The sequence below is a fragment of the Pygocentrus nattereri genome, chromosome 21, assembly GCF_015220715.1.
Source record: "Pygocentrus nattereri isolate fPygNat1 chromosome 21, fPygNat1.pri, whole genome shotgun sequence".
Classification (NCBI taxonomy): domain Eukaryota; kingdom Metazoa; phylum Chordata; class Actinopteri; order Characiformes; family Serrasalmidae; genus Pygocentrus; species Pygocentrus nattereri.
Window position 1 is genome coordinate 3,461,997 of NC_051231.1, and position 21,988 is coordinate 3,483,984.

Here is a 21,988-nt window from a genome sequence, read left to right on the forward strand (position 1 = left end):
CACTGAATGTGTTTGGGGTTATTTGGTTCATGAGAAGCAGAAAATGCTAAATTATTTTATTATATTAAGTGACCCTTATTAGTCCCATAACAGGGAAATTCCACCTCCACATTTTAACCCATCCATGCAGTGAAACACCACATACACACTAGTGAGCACACACACACTAGGGAGCAGTGAGCACACTTGCCCGGAGCGGTGGACAGCCCTATCCGCATCGCCCGGCGAGCAGTTGGGGGTTAGGTGTCTTGCTCAAGGACACCTCAGTCACGTCCTGTCAGATCAGGGAATCGAACAAGGCTGGTTCCCTAACCTCCAGCCCACGACCGCCCCATCCACTTCTAAGACCGAACTCTGGAAGTGTGGAAGAAACTCCCTGCAAGTTTATTTGAAAAACTGACGGCAAGTCTCCTGAAAAGAGCGGAAGAGTGGACAGGCGAAGAGTGGACACAGTAAATCTTGAAAAAAATGTATAAAATGTATTTAGCTATTACTTGGATGCACAGATAGAAACCAGCCATTAGGGGTGTACTTTGTGTACTTCTGGTGCCGGTCCCAAGCCCGGATAAATGGTGAGGGTTGCGTCAGGAAGGGCATCCGGCGTAAAACTTGTGCCAAAACTATCATGCGAAGAATTGGGCGAAGAATGTTGGAGAAGGAGAAGAGGTAGACCTCAGAGAAGGTTTATGGAAGTAGTGAAGGTGGACATGGAGATGGTTGGTGTGAAAGTAGAGGAGGCAGTGGATAGGGCAAGATGGAGGCAGATGATCCGCTGTGGCGACCCCTAAAGGGAGCAGCCGAAAGAAGATCTCATCTCTACTTGGATGCACCGATAGGAATTTTGAGACAATTTAGAAAACTAGTATTTTTCATGTTCATATCTGCCTATGCCTAATCCACCTGGATTAACATGACAGAAAAATCTCACCTGCGTTTGTAGAGAATTAGAAATGAAGTGAAATTAATTAAATGCATACATTTTGCACAACAGCCAAACTTTCCCTATTCCAGAACACAATCAAGCCGTCATCTAAATATCAGTGTGAAATACGGATCAAATCTATGTGATACTGAAAATGCCCTGCCCATACCAATAAGACGCTTGTGCACCCCATTTATCATCATAATTATTGTTATTACCAAATTGTGAACATACAAAAAGCATTTCGTTTGAGTACATTTCTCATTTCTAAATTCATAGAAATGTTTTAAAATATTTTTACCGCTAAAAAATAGCAATAGATGCATTTTACTGGCATTTGTTAATGTGCTTAAGCATAAACAGATGAAAACTGAGTGCCAGGGTGCTTCTCATAAGAGATAACAGAAAACGCTTTCCTTTTGAACTGGGATGCACCGATCTCATGGCACCTCCTTGTGGTAGCTCATGTGAAGTGCACCATGCTGTCCTCACATTCTTTGGGGACAGTCAGCTTGTATGTGTGGCAGGTCAGTTTGTAATTGTGTCCATCATTGTTGTCCCAGTATTCCACTCCGAGTGCCTGGAAGCAGATGGCGAACTGCAGCGTTGCTCCAGGTTTCAGGATAAACGGTGGCACGGGCAGGCGGAAGCGGAAAACGTCGGATTCCGGCTCAGATCCGTTTCTGTGCGCAGTACAAGCCCAACACGCTTTGCAGTCCGCGCAGCTGTTCCAGCCTGTGAAAGAATAGCGCACTGTGACGTCCTTCTCAAAGGCCAGGTTTAAGACTTGCACTGTACCAATGATGCCCAACTCAGAGCACTGGACCTGCTCCAGACAAACACGCTGGCGGCTCAGGCGCTGGACGAAATCAGGCTGAGTGGCCATGTTCTCTGGAAAGAATGGCTGAAAGTAGGGCAAAGAAAGCTCCAAGTTCTTCCCATAGGCAAGCTCGGAGCTAGCCAGTAACTTACTGATGACGTGCAGCGGCACTGTGGGGTCTTCGCTTGCTTTAAAGAACTTCACATGTTGAAGCTCCAGGCCCAGACAGTCTACAAAGCGGACCTGCGAGGCTTTGCGGGTCTTCCGGTCAGAGGAAGAGGAGAAGGACTTGGATCTCTTCCGCATGATGGCCTTGGGCTCTGGCTCGCAGTTCAAACTTTGGCTGGTTACCCACTCTTTTGGAGGTGGCAGATTGCCGGGGGGCCGTATCGCCACGGGCTTCCTCGGAGGGACAGGCTGGGGGTCGAAGATGTGTCGGAGGCGGATGGTCCTGACAGGTCGTGACCCTTCAGTGAGCCCATTCGAAGACTGCATATATGACTCCAGCTGTCCAGGAGACGGTGGATTGATGGACGCTGACATTTTTTTGCCACAGCTTTGGGAGACAAAAAAGACTCAGTTAGGGTCTTTAAACCAAACGTTTTTTTAACCACTGAAACTTCCACATCCAAAGGCTTATTATCCAGTAACAATGCCAGTGACTGAAGTATTATGAAGTTATTAGAGAGGGTTGGAAGTCTCGACATATGATGTTAAGGGGAGAATTTTTAATTGGTCCAATTATGTCATTTATGTGGAATTATGTACCAAAAACAGTCAGAATTCATTTTTACATGACCATTTTCCAACCTCAGTCCCTTAGAATTGAACAGGCTGTTTTTGTCAAGATGAGCGTATGTAAACGAGCTCCGTTCTGATTGGCTGTCCTGTAGTGTGACTCTTTCAAAAGAAGCACTCCAAGCTGAAACACTACTTCTAACTTAATGGTGAGTATGTGGAGCCAAACTGCTTTAGGCTGATTAGGCAGATATACATACATCGATCAGGCATAACATCATGACCACCTCCTTGTTTCTACCCCATTGTCCACTTTATCAGCTCCACTGACTGTATAGCTGCACTTTGTAGTTCTACAGTTACAGACTGTAGTCCATCTGTTTCTCTGATACTCTGTTACCCTGTTCTTCAGTGGTCAGGACCCCCATGGACCATGGTGGTGTGTTAGTGTGTGTTGTGCTGGTGCGAGTGGATCAGACACAGCAGTGCTGCTGGAGTTTTTAAACCCTCCACTCACTGTCCACTCTATTAGACACTCCTACCTTGTCGGTCCACCTTGTAGATGTAAAGTCAGAGACGACAGCTCATCTGCTGCTGCACAGTTTGTGTTGGTCATCCTCTCGTCCTTCATCAGTGGTCACAGGACGCTGCCCACAGGACGCTGTTGGCTGGATATTTTTGGTTGGTGGACTATTCTCAGTCCAGCAGCAACACTGAGGTGTTTAAAAACTCCAGCAGCACTGCTGTGTCTGATCCACTCACACCAGCGCAACACACACTAACACCACCACCATGTCAGTGTTACTGCAGTGCTGAGAATGACCCACCACCCAAATAGTACCTGCTCTGTGAGGGTCCATGGGGGTCCTGACCACTGAAGAACAGGGTAACAGAGTATCAGAGAAACAGATGGACTACAGTCTGTACCACCCAAATAGTACCTGCTCTGTGAGGGTCCTTGGGGGTAAAGTGGACAATGAGCGTAGAAACAAGGAGGTGGTCAGGATGTTATGCCTGACCGGCGTAAAAATCCATTGGCTTTTGCGATATCACAAAACAATGGATCCAAAACAGGCCTTTTCAGGATTTTGCAGCTTAGTTTGGGGGTGAAAGCTCCAAATGGTTAGGAATTTTTCCCCCCAAGTTGGGCCTTTTAAAGCCTTTCTCAAAGGCACATTAACAGAAGGGTTGAAATATCATACGCTGAAAAAGTCTGGATGTCAATATGAGACAAAACAGACAGCCTATCTGGAGTAGCAACTTCATGCAAACTCAAACTGGACACACATGCGGTCAGCGTCAGAATACCATTGGTTTCTTTTCAAAGACATTTTGGAAAACTTACCTAATGAAGGCAAAGGTTCATACTGACTCCAGCTGAGAAAGTGGACACACCTATCCGGACGATGTGCAGATTCTCACGTCGTGCCACTTCATTTGCCAGCTCTGTGGACAACTTCGCCCACCCTTCGCCCACCCACTGATTTACTGCTTTCACTCTAAGCCTCTACGCTGATATAGGCCCCGCTCGTTTAACGGCAGCGAGCTTCGGTATGAGCGCATAAGCACCTCTGACATTTAGCGTTGCTCCCCGATGGGAGGTGTAGTTCGGATGTACTGCGATTATTATTAGAGCCACCGGGCTGCTGACACGCGCATGCGCAGCTGTCTCTAAAAATAATACACTGAACTTTGGCAGCATTGCAGGCCAAACTGTGCTCCACGCACCGCCGTGACCAGTCGAACTACAAGCTGAAACTGGAGATGTAACAGACTGCACTGAGCAGATCTGCACTACTACATTTCCCACGCGGGATAATCCCCCGCATAGAGAATCGCTTTAGCGATTCGACTCAGGCGTTTGAGAGAATCGAATCTTTTTGATTCGCATTGTGTAAAATATGAGCCAAGCTAAGATTCAAATGTCACTTTTATACTTTAACTGTAAGGTTTGTGGCCGAAACGAGAAACACTGGACCATTTAACGCTGAAAAATCTGTGACCTTTAGCAGCCATCGGCAATTCTCGAATATCCGTGGAGCCCCTGGTCAAAATATCAATAGTCTTAAAATGAAAGTAAATTAAATTGAGGCCACAAATTACTATACTGAGGCCACACATTACTACACTGAGGCCACACATTACTATACTGAGCCACACATTACTACACTGAGGCCACACATTACTACACTGAGGCCACACATTACTACACTGAGGCCACACATTACTACACTGACGCTACACATTACTATACTGAGGCCACAAATTAATATACTGAGGCCACAAATAAATATATTGAGGCCACAAATTACTATACTGAAGCCACAAATTAATATACTAAAGCCACAAATTAATATAGTGAGGCCAAACAGATCTCCAGTTTACATTCTGGTACACAGGCTTTATTTGCAGCTGATAGGGGCAGCTGTGGGCTGGAGGTTAGGGAACCGGCTGGTTCGATCCCCTCGGCTGACAGCCCATGACTGAAGTACCCTTGAGCAAGACACCTAACCCCAACTGCTCCTCGGGCGCCATGGACAGGGCTGCCCACCGCCCCGGGCAAGGGTGCTCACTGCCCCCTAGTGTGTGTGTGTTCACTAGTGTGTATGTGGTGTTTCACTGCACTGATGAGTTAAATGTGGAGGTGAAATTTCCCCGCTGTGAGATTAATAAGGGTCACTTAATCTTGATCTTACTAGAGTTGCAACAATTGAAATAGGAACTGACAAAAATGGGTGAAAACACGCATCTAATGGACCTAGGCCCTAAGGGTTAAAGTTCATCCAACCTGGCAACAGCCGCTGCTAAAGAGCTCATTACGGGCGGTGCAAAGTGTCCGAGGGCATACGGCAAAATAAAATAAAATAATATCCTAAACAACAGAACAACATCAGATAAAGGCTGAACCATCAGAGCTCTGTGGGGTTTTTATGTGGTTAAATTAGCATTTTCCCCACTGATTACCCCCGCTGAAAAAACCATTAGGACCACTAGGATTCATATCAGATGGTGCCTGATTCGTGCGAGATGATTTCTATCTTTTCAGCAGGAATCTAAGGAGCCCCACTGGTGACATCCTGTAGAAATAAAAACAATGCGTGGCCACGCCTTATCAACGCGTGGGAACGAGATCCTAACGCGTGGCCACGACTTACTAAGTCTATCCTGTTCCCACGACTTAGCAAGTCTTGGCCACGCATTAGGATCTCGTTCCCACGCATTATTTTTTATTTCTACAGGATGTCACCAGCGGGGCTCCGTAGGAATCGTTGTTTTTGTGCATCAAAATTATTTTGTGTGCATTACATTTCTTAACTGTATTTTATATATATATAAATAAAACGTATGACTCGTTCGTACTTGAGAATCGATTCGCTCGATTCACTCGCAAGAGTCGTTCAAAGGCAGAACGATTCGCTCGCGACTCGCCCACCGCAGATCCCCAACAGCTGGATTCGCGGCGCGTGTGTAAGTGTCTGTGTTCTGGGGGTCGCAGGGAAGGAAAATGGGTCGATTTGCGGTGCGGTTTGAAAAGGAAATCTCACAGACTCGCTAATTGGGCTCGAGCTTCTCATTACGGACAGACGATCAGGTCACCGATGAATTATTCATCGCGGCCAAACAGGATCCTGTCGACGGTACAGCTGTGGAAGGGATTAGAGGAGCGGATGATGAGTGTGGATGAATGGCGGGTGTAGCTGCACAGCCGAGGCAGAGACAGACGAGGCCCTGCGAGCTGCTGGAGCCGATGGTGAAGCCCGCTGTGAACAGCGTCAGTGATGGGCACAGTGCTGCAGGAGAGGCCCATGCAGAACGGCCACAGTCAGCCCACAGCCCACAAACGAGCGAAGGCCAAAGCTTCAGGACGTGCATCCAGGTAAGAGCCAGGCAGGAGCAGCTTAGTTTTAACGTTGCATTCATATAATAAAACCACCCATTTCTCTGCCCCATCATTCATTCACCTGTAAACAAAGATTCCTGCTCTGTGCGTCTTGGCATTACCAACCACTGAACTGCTTTGTTTCACCAACAGCCGGAGAAGCACTGGCACAGCTGTGCACTCTTCACGGGCAGAAAAGGAAGATCATATGCCAATCGAGAATGTGAGTGCCGTTATATGGAAGTTGAGGTGCATGTGGTGTATGCAAAGATTTATTTGCATGTGTGTGTGAGACCTGGCTGTGAAAATACACTAGCTAAGTGACCAATATTAGTCCCACAACAGGGAAATTTCACCTCGGTGCAGTGAAGCACCACATACACACTAGTGGTGGACGAAATACACAAACCATGTACTTGAGTTAAAGTAGAGACCCCCAAGGTAAATATTCCTCCAGTAAACGTAGAAGTTCCTCCCTTTAGACCTCCACTTGAGTAAAAGTACTAAAGTATTTCCCTTCAAATGTACTTAAGTATAAAGTAAAAGTACTAAAAGAGTAATTCTGGCTCTGATGTCCTGTTATCATTTTTATAACCAGACTGGCTTCATGAACTCATTTCAGGTGAAAGTCCTCCAGCGTCTCTCTTGGTAAACCAGTCTTTTAATAGAACGTCATTAATTAGTGACGCTGACGTCTATTAAAATGATCAGAAGCACAAAACACTGAAGGTAAACAGGTTCCATCAGGGAGAACCGAGTGGCTCTGAAATCACTTTTTACACACAAGCAAAGTTTCAGTTTCAGATTTATTTACAACTTAGTTCCAAGTTTAAGTTGAATAAAAACTGGCTTTAAACTCAGGATCACAGATGAGCTCCTTTACTATGTTGATCTGTAGGCGTCTGTTCATAAACATAAACCAGCCCAAACTCATTTACTATAAAATGAAATGGTGTTTGTAGAAATTCAGAAAAAAGCCGCGTCAGTCTCGACTGCATATGTGGACATATTTCTATATTGAGCTCTATTTACACAAAGTTAGGTTAGTTCATCATTTATGTTGAACAGACTCTCCCAAAGTTTTACGCTGCTGCGCTGACGTTGAACCGCGTGCTGCACTGGGTCGGTATGACCAACAGGTCAAAACCAGCTCTAAACAAAGTGACCGCTGTGCCCTGATTGGTGATCTGGCTTTGCGCTTCTTTCGTTTTGACATGTGACGTTTTTATACACACAGAAACCAAAAGGAACGACAGATTTCTCAAAATGTAGGAGGAAAAAGTCGGATATTAGACTCTGAAATGTAGTGGAGTGAAAGGAGAAAGTCCAGAACGGAGAAACTTCAGTACAGATACACCAAAAAATACTAAAGTACAGAAACCAATTACATTTACTTACACAGACTAGGGGGCTTTGAACACACCTAAGAGTGATGGACAGCCCTATCCATGGCACCTGGGGAACGGTTGGGGGTTGGGTGTCTTGCTCAAGGGCTCTTCAGTCCCGTACTGTCAGCTGAGGGTATCAAACCAGTGACCTTCTGGCCACAAGGCTGTTTCCCCAACCTCCAGCCATGACTGCTCCCGTACTAGGACGCTATAAAATTTAGTGCCCTTCCTAAAATGTGCAGTGCTCTTCTGTATGAATTTGTTATACCGGTCTAATATCTTATAACAAGCTGTAGCAACAGTGCCAGTTACCTGTTGGATTCCTGTAGAGAGTCCTGTAGTATTGCTATGGTGTGTTTAGAGATCTGGACAGTTTTCTTCAATGCTCACATTATCTAATGTTCTGTTTCTGTCTAGAGTTCTTCACTTTTCCCTTCTATCTCTAGGGTTTACAGCTAAGAGGGAGGAGGACGAGATCCGATAGGGCCTCAATCATGGTCACGGCTACAGCTCTGTGAGTTCTATTAACCAAGCATGCTTCATTATAGATTTCAAATGAATTGTGCGAATTTATGCACTTCATTGTGTATTTCAGTTCCTTAAAAATGTCAAAATCATCATTATACAGTGCCAAATCATCACACTTGCCTTGAGCCACAGCGAGTTGTGAAGAAATCACAAAACAACTTTTGCTGCTGTCTATAAAAAAGGACAAAAGTACGTCACATAGCTAAACATAGCTGAAAGAGCAGTATTGAAGCCCTGCTTCTTGTCTGTTTTGTAGATAGCAGTATGTCATACAGAGCGAGAAATTACATTAGCCAGTTGTTTTGTGGCTTCTGTTTGAGATTGTTGAGATAATGTCTCGGGATGTGGTGGGCAGGCAGTTTGCTTGGCTGGTAATCGTTGGGTTACGCCTATAAACCCCCATTATTTGGAAGTAAACCTCAGACCACACAAATATCTTGGCTGATTGGCTATGAGTACGTATGCATGCACTAAATAATGCAGGTATCAGACTATTCAAACGGTCATGTAAACACCATACTAGAAATCCGATCTAGAAATCCAATAAAGAGGCTGGACTTTAGCTCAGTAACCTGATCTCTCAGTGCATGTAGTGCATGAAGTTTGAGTTTTAAGTTATATTTACATCACGTCGTCTTCTGTGAGTCTATTGGCTGGTTGTAAAGCAGAAATCTGATTACTGTCTTTCTCATGTAGACCCAGAGGTTCCCCATTATCTGATCACTCAAGTGCATGTAAACTAAGACTACTGACAGAATCTGATTTTCTAACATTAACGCTTTTTCTATAGGAACCCGAAAGAAATTACTGCCAAGCCAAAGCCACACGTGTCCTCCTCAAGCGGACCGAGGGAACGGCGCCACAGGCGGGATACACGGCGCAGTGTTGAAAAAGACTCCGTAGACTCTGGAAAACTTCCCAGCTCTCTGCCGCTTTCCCTGACTTCAGTTTCTGCACCACGGCAGGAATTAAAAAAGCATGAAACCCAAAGTGAGTCTTCAGTCTGCCCACCTGAACCCAAAGCTGAGGACACGGACAGTGGCAGTGACCTGTCTGACACTGAGAGGCTCCCGGGACCTCCTTCTGTCACTGCCCCTCCACAGCTCCATCTGCGTGCAGAAGTAATCGATCCCCAAGACTTCCAGCCTTCACGGGCTGTGCGTCGGTCCCGCTCCAGTGGTGGCTACCCAGACTTTCTTCCCCCACCCTTCAACTCCTGGAACCTCCAGCAGCTGGCCGTGTATTTGAACACGGAGGGCAAGGGCATGCCCCGGCCTCGACCCGTGGGCCAGCTGGAGAGGTACCTTGAGCGACTTCTGCAACTGGAATGGCGACAGATACACACAGTCCATGAGGAGAGCAGCAAGGCTGTCCCCTCTTCGTGGAGCAGCCGCCACAGACCCCACACCAGTCCTCATTCTAACTTGAGTGCTCCGAAAAGCATCCTCCAGTGCCAGCGGGCCTTCCCCCTCGCGCTGCTGTCTTCCCTGGCTAATGCACCCCCCCTCCAGCCACCCAGCTGTACCTGCCCCAACTGCCGCAAAAATTATCCCATTTGCAATGGAGCGTGCCGCTTATATGCTCACCCTCACCACTCACATTTGAGTCCGCTTCCAGAAAAGAGGGGGAGGGCTCCAGGGATGCCCCGGAGGAGCAGCAGTGAGAGCCGGGCACAGCAGTTCCAGCGTGGGGTTGCACCTCGCAGCCATAGACTTAGTGACCCACTGGACAGTACTAGTCACTTGAAGCGCATGCAGGCCATTGGAAACATTAGGAACCCAGCATGTTGCCCATGCAGCCCTCAAGAGAGCTCCAGTAATATAAGCGTGGAGGTAGGGCTTCAGAAAGCATCACTTGTTAAGCATTATTGTGATATTTACTTTTGTAATACTGATTACGCAAATGAGCTTATAGCCAAACAATAATCCTTTAATTGTATGCTATGAGTGTTTTGACCAAACTCAGACATTCCATGAGTTTTTGTGGGTGTTTTTGATGAATTAAGGCATTCTCATTACCCAGCAAATTACAACAATCGCAAAGGTCTAAATCATAAAATTTCTTTTATTTATTTATTTATTTATGTTCCTAAGGCTCACTTTTGTGGGTATTTGGTAGTCTGGTAAGACGTTTTATATACATATATGTGGACCTTCACAGAGCAGGTACTATTTGGCAGTGTCGCTGCTGGACTAAGAATAGTCCACCAACCAAAAGTAGCCAACGGTGATGGTCCTGTGACCATTGATGAAGGACTAGAGGATGACCAAACTGTGCAGCAGCAGATGAGCTGTCGTCTCTGATTTTACATCTACAGGGTGGACTGACAAGGTAGGAGTGTCTAAGAGAGTGGACAGTGAGTGGACACAGTGTTTAAAACTCCAGCAGCACTGCTGTGTCTGATCCACTCGTACCAGCACAACACACACTAACACACCAGCACCACATCAGTGTTACTGCAGTGCTGAGAATGACCCACCATCCAAACAGTACCTACTCTGTGAGGGTCCATCGGGGTCCTGACCACTGAAGAACAGGGTAACAGGGTATCAGAGGAACAGATGGACTACAGTCTGTAACTGTAGAACTACAAAGACCAGCTATACACTTTAATTAAATTAAAACATAATTCGTTTGAACAATACAGAGCATTCCTTTAACCATGTCACACCAAGGGTTTACCAAGCTGTTTGAAATACACTGTTTAAATGATGAAAGTGTCCGTATGATCACAATATCTAGAGATATAACTGTAATACGGTATTTTGTCCATATTGTGCAGCCGTGCAAGGAGGTCAGCACTTCGAGGGAAAAAGGCCCAGGGGAAAGAAGCCGGTCCTGTGGGGATGTGAGAGAGGACGGCTACAGGAGAGCAAGGCCCGAGCGAAGGACTGCAGCACAGCATTTACAGCAGGACTCAAAGTCATCAGGTGCTACCAGTTCAGATGACTTGCACAATTCCAAGGACTCCAAGGACCCCAGTAGGTCTACTGGGAAACAGAAGCGCGTCGAGTTCGTCACCCAACATAAACGTTCTCATGCATACCATAATTAGATCCCGCTTTTCTATATAGTTTCTGTATCTCTGTGTTTTTTATGTTGTTTAGTGAACAGTAAAGGCACGTTTCCCTCTATTTTATCATTCTTATTTATTTTATTACTACTGTAAATGATCTATTTCCGGATATTTGTCTTCTTTGTACTTGTGTTAAAGAAGGTCATGTATTTTTGCTAGGAGGATTATGGGGTATAAATGTTGTAGGCAGCTTAGAAACATATTCTTTTTTAGCAATATTAATAATTCCACTTCCTCAGTAAAAGGATTGGCCCACGACTGCCATGTTCAGGCTCTGGGACTTAAATATCAGGGGTTTTACAACATTCCAGTAAGTCGGCCCTTTCCTGGGCATTTTCACGCAATAACACATCATAGTACCTCATTAGTCTTCACCACAGCACACTGTTTCAGCACAACAATGAATGTAAATCTGTTTAATTTGCATTGCTGTTTGTTATTGTCGGTTATGTTTCAGTAAAATAGACAAATTGACACATTTTTGTGCTTTAACATTTTTTCATGTTAAAAAGAGTTTTTTTTCCTGGCATGGAGAAAATGTGAATCTACACTATATTGCCAAAAGTATTCGCTCGTCTGCCTTCACATGAACTTGAGTGACGTCCCATTCTTAATCCATAGGGTTTAATAGGTTGTCTGCCCACCCTTTGCAGCTATAACATCTTCAGCTCTTCTGGGAAGGCTTTCCACAAGGGTTAGGAATGTGTTTATGGGAATTTTTGACCGTTCTTCCAGAAGCGCATTTGTGAGGTCAGACACTGATGTTGGGCGAGAAGGCCTGGCTCACAGTCTCCACTCTAATTCATCCCAAAGGTGTTCTATCAGGTTGAGGTCAGGACTCTGTGCAGGCCAGTCAAGTTCTTTCACACCAAACTGGCTCATCCACGTCTTTATGGACCTGCTTTGTGCACTGGTGTGCAGTCATGTCGGAACAGGAAGGGGCCGTCCCCAAACTGTTCCCACAAAGATGGGAGCATGAAATTGTCCAAAATCTCTTGGTGCTGAAACTTTAAGAGTTCCTTTCACTGGAACTAAGGGGCCGAGCCCAACTCCTGAAAAACAGCCCCACACCATGATCCCCCCTCCACCAAACTTTACACTTGGCACAATGCAGTCAGACAAGTACCGTTCCCCTGGCAACTGCCAAACCCAGACTTCTCCATCGGATTTCCAGAAGGAGAAGCGTGATTGGTCACTCCAGAGAACACGTCTCCACTGCTCTAGAGTCCAGTGGCGGCGCTTTACTCCACTGTATTCCACGCTTTGCACTGCGCTTGGTGATGTAAGGCTTGGATGCAGCTGCTCGGCCATGGAAACCCATTCCATGAAGCTCTCTACGCTGTTCTTGAGCTGATCTGAAGGCCACATGAAGTTTGGAGGTCTGTAGTGATTGACTCTGCAGAACGTTGGTGACCTCTGTGTACTATGTGCCTCAGCATCCCCTGACCCCGCTGAAAATGATTGTAAACAGTGAAAGTTAAGCATTTTTCTACTTTGGTTTGGTAGTCTAAACCCATATTACCTACAAGTAGATGCAACAGTGCCTTTCTGAAAAAAGGTAGAAGTTCTTTAGGTTCCCTATAGAACTACAGTGGAACGTAGTAGGGCATCCAGTATCTATTAGCACAGGAACTGGAGATTGTTAGGCTCTGTTATTTACTTTTGATGCATCATTTTGATCTAAATTAAAATGATAAACCTACTTGGACAGCGGGCCATCTTGGGCCTGCTAGCTTTTTTGCCCAGCGTTTTCTGGGCAGCCCACTGGTGATTCAGCAGAGTATTAGACTAAATACCACGTTTCATCTTATTGTCCAGTCACAGTCCCATTTCTTTTGTATCTTTTGTAAATTAGTTCAGTTAATTTTATTTATCATTATACCCTCACTATATCCTCTCTCTCTCTCTCTTATAATAATATATCTATTATATATATATATATATATATATATCCTCTCTCTCTCTCTATTCTATTTCTAGAATATATCTATTATTATTATAATAATATATCTATTTTATATATATATATATATATATATATATATATATATATATGTATATATATATATCCTCTCTCTCTCTCTCTCTCTCTCTATTCTATTTCTAGAATATATCTATTATTATTATAATAATATATCTATTATTATATATATATATCCTCTCTCTCTCTCTTTCTCCGTCTCTCACTATATTCTCTCTCTCTCTCACTATATACTCTCTCTCTCTCTCTATTCTATTTCTAGAATATATATATATAATTATTATAATAATATATCTATTATATATATATATATCCTCTCTCTCTCTCTCTCTCTCTCTCTCTATATATATATATATATATATATATATATATATATATATATATCCTCTCTCTCTCGCTTTCTCCGTCTCTCACTATATTCTCTCTCTCTCTCTCTCTCTCTCTCTATTCTATTTCTAGAATATATCTATTATTATTATAATAATATATCTATTATATATATATTTATATATCCTCTCTCTCTCTCTCTCTCTCTCTCTCTCTCACTATATCCTCTCTCTCTCTCCCTCTCCCTCTCTCACTATATCCTCTCTCTCTCTCTCTCTCCCTCTCTCATTTGTTTGTAATATTTGTCTAAGATTATTTTCCAAAATAAATGTCTACGCATTTAAAATGTTTGGGGACATTAAAAACTAGTTAAAACTTGCAGGACAGTAATCTAAACAATTTTTTTTTTAATTGTTTGTAGACTTTTGACTTGACTTGACTTTGTGTTAGTGTAAAAAAGACAGAAAAAAGTAACTAGTAACTAAATGACTGGAATGGAACTCAGTCAAACGAAAATAGTCAGGAAAGCAGACGAAAAAACGAAAAGACTACCTGACTACGCCTAACTGGGTAAACAGAACTCTAGCCTCTCCCTACCACTGCGTGTAATGATACGTTTCAGTAATATTTGGGGATTCTTTTAGCTTTTTTTTTATTCCTGATTAAGTTGTGCTGGACATGTACTTTTACTTGTACCCGAGTCGCTGTTTTATTGAAGTATTGAAGTAATGTTACTTTTACTGGAGCGTAATTTTACTTAACTTTACCTCCTCTGACTGAGAGGGCGGAACTGATTTTCGCTCAGTCCTTGTTTCCCTGAACGGGCGGACGTATTTTTCTGCATTTACTCGCGTGGTGTCCAGCCCGCTGTGTTGGCGCGATGGATCCCTCGAGGGTGATGGAGCACCTGATGGAGGTGGAGGTGGCGGCTGAAGACGTTCTCGCTGATAAACAGCAGGTGGATCAAGTACTAGTTCAGAAGAGCCGTTAAAACAGAACATTAGCGTTGCGTGTGGAGGCTTTCAGAGCGGACTCGTTGCCAGGCTGTTGTTGCTAGGCTGGTTGCTATAGAACCGGGTCGTCGACCCGCTCCTTCACCGAATCCGTGGGCGATTTGGCGGGAGTTTGCGACTCGCGAGGCCTCAGTATTTGTTTAAATTCGGAATGACCGTTGCTGCGGCAACGTAACGGTCGCTGTTCACGAGCTGTTAGCGGCGTTAGCTGTTAGCTAGCGTTGCCCAACTGCTGAAGTCTGTTTTAACTCGGATGTTATGAGAAGTTTAACATTACTGTATAAATTATCGAAAACCTTAAGAATTTCTGAGTATTTTAAAGCTTTTGTAATACTGTAAAATATTAATATTTCACCGAGTTCTTGGAAGAACAATTGGAGTCCAAAGTGCAGAGGAGAAGTGTTTTATATTCAGCACTTTTAGCCAGACCGCGAAAAAGTTATTTTTACATTCTACATTATTATTACTATTATTATTATTATTGTTATTATTATCTGCCTTCTATACTGTAGACTGGGGTTCAATGCCCCGCCTGGGTAAACACCCTACACTATACCAATAAGAGTCCTTGGGCAAGACTCCTAACACCACCTTCACCTACCTGTGTAAAATGATCAAATTGTAAGTCGCTCTGGATAAGAGCGTCAGCCAAATGGCATAAATGTAAATTATTATTATTATTATTATTCTGGGATATGTAGTGTGGCGAATGAAGTGGTCTGTCGCTTCTAGCTGATGTAGTTAGGTGTGTAAAATTCTAACATGTGAATGAACGCAGGAACTGAACCCATGTCTTTTTATAAAAACTTAGTCAGCGGTCTCTGAGAGGACCCTGGGCTCCATTACACAGTAAAAGCATTATTTATATAAAATAACAGGCACTTTTGATATGTTAAATGTGTTCTCTATTAGGGTGGTACGGTGGGTGGCGCTGTCGCCTCACAGCAAGAAGGGCCTGGGTTCGATTCCCCAGCCGGGCGACCAGGGTCCTCTCTGTGTTGAGTTTGCATGTTCTCCCCGTGTCTGTGTGGGTTTCCTCCGGGTTCTTAGTTCTCCGGGTTCCTCCCACAGTCCAAAGACATGCAGTCAGGCCAATTGGACATGCTAAATTGGCCCTAGGTGTGAGTGAATGTGTCTGTCTGCCCTGCGATGGACTGACAAACTGTCCAGGGTGTATCCTGCCTTCCACCTGATGACCGCTGGGTTTGGCTTCAGCACCCCCTGCAACCCAGAAGGAGAAGCGGCTTAGAATGTGTGTGTGTGTGTGTGTGTGTGTTCTCTATTAGCTATATTAACACAGCCTACCTTACATTTAGAATCATAACACTCAAACCCTGTAACCCTGTTCAGGAGGAGAAAGTGCTGATAATGGATGCTATGCTATTTTTATGATTTTATGAATATCACCTAGTTCCTCTGAATTGTTAACTAACTTAATTCTTTAATGTAGATTGTAGACCTGGACACAAGAAGGAACAGAAATCGAGAAGCCATGAATGCGCTTCGAAACAGTGCTTCTCAAAATGGTGAGTGAATTACTACTGTGCATGTCCAAAAGTATCCAGGCACCCCTTCCAACTAGTCAGTTAAACCAACTTAAAGGCACACATAATACTGACGCAGGAATGGTCATGGAATGGACTTTTTAATGTGCTGTAACTAAAGAGAAATATATAAAATATCAAAATCTAAGCACAAAGGGTGACGACAATCCGAAATAATGGTAGTACCTAATTTTTAGATGAGATAAACGCTCATAAGCGTAAGGAATAAGACCAGGGTGATGGTTAGGATTAGGTTTTGCATTGAGGTTAAGGTTAGGATTAGGGCCAGGGTGAAGGTTAGGATTAGGTTTTGGTGTGATGTTAAGATTAGGGTCCGGGTGAGGATTAGGTTTAGGGTTGAGGTTAAGTTTACTGTTGGGATTAGGGCCAGGGTGAGGGTTAGGATTAGGTTTTGGTTTGAGATTAGGGTGTAGATGAGGGTTAGGATTAGGTTTTGGTTTGAGGTTAAGATTAGGGTCCGGGTGAGGGTTAGGATTAGGTTTTGGTTTGAAGTTAAGATTAGGGCCAGGGTTAGGATTAGGTTTGGGTTCAGGTTAAATTTACTGTTAGGATTAGGGCCAGGGTGAGGGTTAGGATTAGGTTTTGGGTTGAGATTAAGGTTAGGGTTAAGATTAGGGTCTGGGTGAGGGTTAGGATTAGGTTTTGGGTTGAGATTAAGGTTAGGGTTAAGATTAGGGTCTGGGTGAGGGTTAGGATTAGGTTTTGGGTTGAGATTAAGGTTAGGGTGAGGGTTAGGATTAGGTTTTGGGTTGAGATTAAGGTTAGGGTTAAGATTAGGGTCTGGGTGAGGGTTAGGATTAGGTTTTGGGTTGAGATTAAGGTTAGGGTTAAGATTAGGGTCCGGGTGAGGGTTAGGATTAGGTTTTGGGTTGAGATTAGTGTCTAGGTGAGGGTTAGGATTAGGTTTTGGGTTGAGATTAAGGTTAGGGTGAGGGTTAGGATTAGGTTTTGGGTTGAGATTAGTGTCTAGGTGAGGGTTAGGATTAGGTTTTGGGTTGAGATTAAGGTTAGGGTTAAGATTAGGGTCCGGTTGAGGGTTAGGATTAGGTTTTGGGTTGAGGTTAAGGTTAGGGTGAGGGTTAGGATTTGGTTTTGGGTTGAGATTAAGGTTAGGGTTAAGATTAGGGTCTGGGTGAGGGTTAGGATTAGGTTTTGGGTTGAGATTAAGGTTAGGGTTAAGATTAGGGTCTGGGTGAGGGTTAGGATTAGGTTTTGGGTTGAGATTAAGGTTAGGGTTAAGATTAGGGTCTGGGTGAGGGTTAGGATTAGGTTTTGGGTTGAGATTAAGGTTAGGGTGAGGGTTAGGATTAGGTTTTGGGTTGAGATTAAGGTTAGGGTTAAGATTAGGGTCTGGGTGAGGGTTAGGATTAGGTTTTGGGTTGAGATTAAGGTTAGGGTTAAGATTAGGGTCCGGTTGAGGGTTAGGATTAGGTTTTGGGTTGAGATTAAGGTTAGGGTTAAGATTAGGGTCCGGTTGAGGGTTAGGATTAGGTTTTGGGTTGAGATTAAGGTTAGGGTTAAGATTAGGGTCCGGTTGAGGGTTAGGATTAGGTTTTGGGTTGAGATTAAGGTTAGGGTTAAGATTAGGGTCCGGTTGAGGGTTAGGATTAGGTTTTGGGTTGAGATTAAGGTTAGGGTGAGGGTTAGGATTAGGTTTTGGGTTGAGATTAAAGTTAGGGTGAGGGTTAGGATTAGGTTTTGGGTTGAGGTTACAGTGAAGTCTACTTCATGTTATGCATCAACAGAACGTCTACAAGAGATTTACCTCGGTGTATTCAGACGCTACACTGCTGCTACTTCACTGATATGTTATTGATGTGTTACTGATACTCTGTTAAGAGTTTATTAATCATCTACAAAAGGCCACTTCAAATGAAGTGTTAACCGAGTTTGGAAAACAAAATAATTAATCAGAACGAAACATAATAATAGTAATAAAATGTAACAAAATACAAAAATAAAAGTAACAATATTAATAATATTTCAAAATTCCAGTGTAGAAAAGTTCATTTTAAATCTTTATTTGAAAACGGTCTGATATTTAGGCGTAGGCTGTTCTACAACCTTAATGGCCTTTCAGCTGAATGCACGTAAACTTCTCACAGCAATATTCCGACACCGAGCATAAAGCCCTCTCAGAGGACTCAGAAGGCTATGCATTAATACCCTTGATTTCATAAGAAACGCTGGATGAGCAGGTGTCTACAAACTTTTGGAAATGTAGTGTAGCTGATGAACCAGTGTAGTGAGACTTGTACGAAAAATGTAGACTCAGCACGTTTTGTCTTTAATGACACATACTTGCTTTTCCTCTTCTTTCCTCTGATGTCTTTCCCACAATTGCCAGTGTTTTCTTGCCTGTTTGTCCACAGAGACGGTCAAAGTCTGCTTCGGAACCATGTTTATTAAATTTCCCAAGGAGAACGCCAAATCCATGATTCAGAAAGGTAAGCAGGGCATACCCTGTTTATCAGTCCTGCTCTGTCTGATTGAACAGCGGCGTTCAGTGTTTGAAATTTCTCTTCAACAGATCAAGAGCAGCTTGACCAAGAAATAAATGACATCCGAAAACGGCTAAAGGCGAAAGTAAATCATCTCAATGACTTGCAAGGTACTCCGATACACTGATCTCTGAGTAAAGGCGTCATGTGTGTGACTGTGGTAATATTTCTGCAAAATATAAGCGCAAAAGTCCAACTATAGGGCTGTTAGTGGTACGAATGTGTTCCCAAATGTATTTTATTTATCTCTGTTAGAAGTTAAACAGGTCATCTTTACAAATTGCTCTAAGTCTAATCAGTAGCTCTGTCTTATTGTATAGCAATATACCATACTTATTTTTTCTGTGTTTCAGGGAAGCCTGAACTCAGAGGATACAACCTGTCTCCACTCAGCAGTGATGAGCTGAAAGCAATCAATGGTATCCTCAAGAGATGATGCAGCTCTTTCAGGCTGACTAGAGACTGAGTTTGATGTCGGAGTAATGATTGAAACTAAGGGAGCAGTCGAGAGTATGAAATCAGAAGATCCCAAGCATCAAATGAAGGTGAAAGTATCTGGGCAAAAACGAGGAAGATCGTTGCAGGTGTGAAGGTTAAAGAGATCTCAGTAAAAGTGCAAGCTCTTCCAGATGTGCTGACGTTTGCTGCATCAATAGCAGAAATTCCTTTCTACCCACCTCTGGTTTAAAACACATGAGTGATACACCCATGTGAGTACTGCTGTCACATGGAGCCCAGTGTGTGTTAAAAAAAAAAATCCTATTGTAAAAATGCAGTTTAAGCTGATCAGTGTGATGTCATTTTTTTGTGCCAAGGAGGAAATTTTGCTTTATAAATAAATCCTAACAATCCTTAACATTTAACTTTGTGTTCCACTATTAAGACGGCTCAGTACCCTGTTCAGCCACCAGGGGGCAGTCCTTCATCAGTCGCAGCCATGCTCATACGCCGGGGCTTTGCGATTGCTGAATGGAGGGATATTATTCGTTTTTGTGATGGTGTTTATCATTGTGCTCTCTGCAGACATTGCTGGTTTGGAGTTTGGCTTTCTCAGTATAATTTTACGTGAAAGGAACGCTCTGTGGTTACGTAAATTACTCTGAACCAGAAGCAATATTGGAAAAGATTTAAAACCTCAAAAGCAATTTTCCACCTAAATGTGTTCGAAACTACTGCGGACAGTTTGTCTCTAAAACTAAGGTTGTTCTTTTCGAACGTTTGCTAGAGGAAAAGCCTGGAACCTGAAAGCTGCAGTGGGGTCAACATCTGGTTTCTTTAAATACAGCTGTGCATTTTACCAGGCAGGTTTGAGTCTTCATAATTCATCTACTGTTTTATTACAAAATACTGATGAGCCAAAAATCTAAAACGAATAGTAATTGAACACTAATCATCTCTCGCATAGTCTAAGGGCTTTTTAGTGTAGTGAGTGGGTTGCGTGTGGTGGTACAGCTCTGGACGTGATCCAGTGTGATGAATTTATGAGTCAGTCCAAGGAAACATGGAAACAGTCCTCAGTTATATAATCAGTGATCGAGGTGTTCGGACGAGCACGTTTAAAACGCTCTTTTGGTCTGGTGCGGCTCTTTTCCGCAGGGATCGCATGGGAACGTCTTGTGTAAAGAGGATCGTGATTTTTAATAAAGGGCTGAATCAAGGCCAGAATCGCAGTGCTCCCAATACACCAAGTTCAGCCTGTGCCATGCTGTTCATAACATGTAATTTTGGCCTGTTATTGCCAGAAGGCAGTCTAAAGTAGAAGCCAGCAAACAGACAGGAATTGCTTGATGCACAGACTATGTAACTTACTCAACAGCGCGGTTCACGGAAAGGTTTAAGGCCTTGGAATTACTTCATATTTAACAGCTTGAGGAGTCTGTCCAGCTTTACTGTGGAAGCAAAACAATGGGATTGTGCTAAGAACAGTCGCAGAGCGTGACTGTATTAAAATGTGTAAATGAAGTGTGAGTGATTGGTTTGATCGTCGTGTTATGGAATGTTTATGTTATGGAATATATTGCCTTTGGCCGGCATTTACTCCCTTAACCAACACAATGTGGTTAACATCTCTGGCGAGGCAACTGTGCTGTCATTCTGTCCAGTGTTCTAAGGGCGTGTCAACTTCCTTCCCTCCACCGTGAGTAAGATTTGGAGCAGGTTCTCCGTCTGATGAGTTAGACATCATCTCTGTGTTACTTAGGAGGCGAGATTAAAATGAATCCTCCACATTGTTCATGCATGTTCGGTGCGAAGCTGCGGGTCCGTGTTTGCTGTTGGACTGTGCCCAGAATAGTAATGAATTCTGGGGCTGTGAGTAGGAGGTTTGACCTAAACTTGGTGGGAGCTTTGATGAAATTTGTATGTGAACTGTTCTCGCTCAGCACGCTTCCAAATTCTGTAATCGATTCTTATTTTAAGGAGGAACGGGATTGGTGCCAAGTTTCTGTAGCCCTGTTATGATGAGAGGTAGCAGATCGAAACACCAACTCGAGCACCACACCGATCATCCTGCGAGGTCACTCAAGCTATCAAAACAGATGACTCCCTGATGAGAGTGTGTATCTTATTAACTGTCAGGGGAGGGAAAATATTTTTTAAGATAACAATCTGGCTTTCGGTTGCTGCCTAAAAGCCATATGTGTTCTAATAATTTGTTACATATCGAGCTCAGTGTGGTTCTGGTTAGTTTGGAACCTTTATTTCTTCTTTTCTTAAATGCTGCCACCGAAAAGCCGTGCTAATAAAGATGGGATCGGCCCTTCTAGTTGTCAGTAGATTTGCAAAATTTGCAGGTATGTTGAAAAGAAAACATGAGCATGTTAAAGAGCACATGGCTGTAGTGATGTCAAAAAGGGGAAAAGAGAATAGAAATATCCGAGGTAGATGTGATGTAGATGTTTGCCGCAGATGTGGACGAAGTACACAAACCCTGTGCTTGAGTTAAAGTCGAGACCCCCAAGGTAAATATTCCTCCAGTAAAAGTAGAAGTTCCTCCCTTTAGACCTCCACTTGAGTAAAAGTACTAAAGTATTTCCCTTCAAATGTACTTAAGTATAAAGTAAAAGTACTAAAAGAGGAATTCTGGCTCTGATGTCCTGTTATCATTTTTATAACCAGACTGGCTTCATGAACTCATTTCAGGTGAAAGTCCTCCAGCGTCTCTCTTGGTAAACCAGTCTTTTAATAGAACGTCATTAATTAGTGACGCTGACGTCTATTAAAATGATCAGAAGCACAAAACACTGAAGG

The 21,988-nt window shown here is 43.5% G+C and overlaps 3 protein-coding genes across 3 annotated transcripts; 2 read left to right on the forward strand and 1 right to left on the reverse strand.

Annotated features, from left to right (window-relative positions):
* Positions 1 to 1,127: 1,127 nt before the first annotated feature.
* Positions 1,128 to 4,104, reverse strand: ppp1r3db (protein phosphatase 1, regulatory subunit 3Db). The gene is made up of 2 exons (XM_017716580.2): positions 3,826 to 4,104; positions 1,128 to 2,298 (listed from the first exon to the last, which is right to left on the reverse strand). The coding sequence occupies exon 2, from the start codon at positions 2,283 to 2,285 to the stop codon at positions 1,386 to 1,388; it is 900 nt and encodes a 299-aa protein (XP_017572069.1). The 5' UTR covers positions 2,286 to 2,298; positions 3,826 to 4,104; the 3' UTR covers positions 1,128 to 1,385.
* Positions 4,105 to 5,879: 1,775 nt separating this feature from the next.
* si:ch211-266k22.6 (protein FAM217B) lies at positions 5,880 to 11,826 on the forward strand. The gene is made up of 5 exons (XM_017716582.2): positions 5,880 to 6,357; positions 6,514 to 6,583; positions 8,195 to 8,262; positions 9,067 to 10,108; positions 11,059 to 11,826. Exons 1-5 carry the CDS (start codon positions 6,260 to 6,262, stop codon positions 11,329 to 11,331), a joined length of 1,551 nt encoding a protein of 516 aa, XP_017572071.1. The 5' UTR covers positions 5,880 to 6,259; the 3' UTR covers positions 11,332 to 11,826.
* A 2,644-nt stretch (positions 11,827 to 14,470) lies between these two features.
* On the forward strand, positions 14,471 to 19,602 carry pdrg1 (p53 and DNA-damage regulated 1). Its single transcript, XM_017716583.2, has 5 exons — positions 14,471 to 14,618; positions 16,124 to 16,199; positions 18,611 to 18,685; positions 18,769 to 18,849; positions 19,093 to 19,602. The coding sequence occupies exons 1-5, from the start codon at positions 14,541 to 14,543 to the stop codon at positions 19,173 to 19,175; spliced, it is 393 nt and encodes a 130-aa protein (XP_017572072.1). The 5' UTR covers positions 14,471 to 14,540; the 3' UTR covers positions 19,176 to 19,602.
* Positions 19,603 to 21,988: the final 2,386 nt, after the last annotated feature.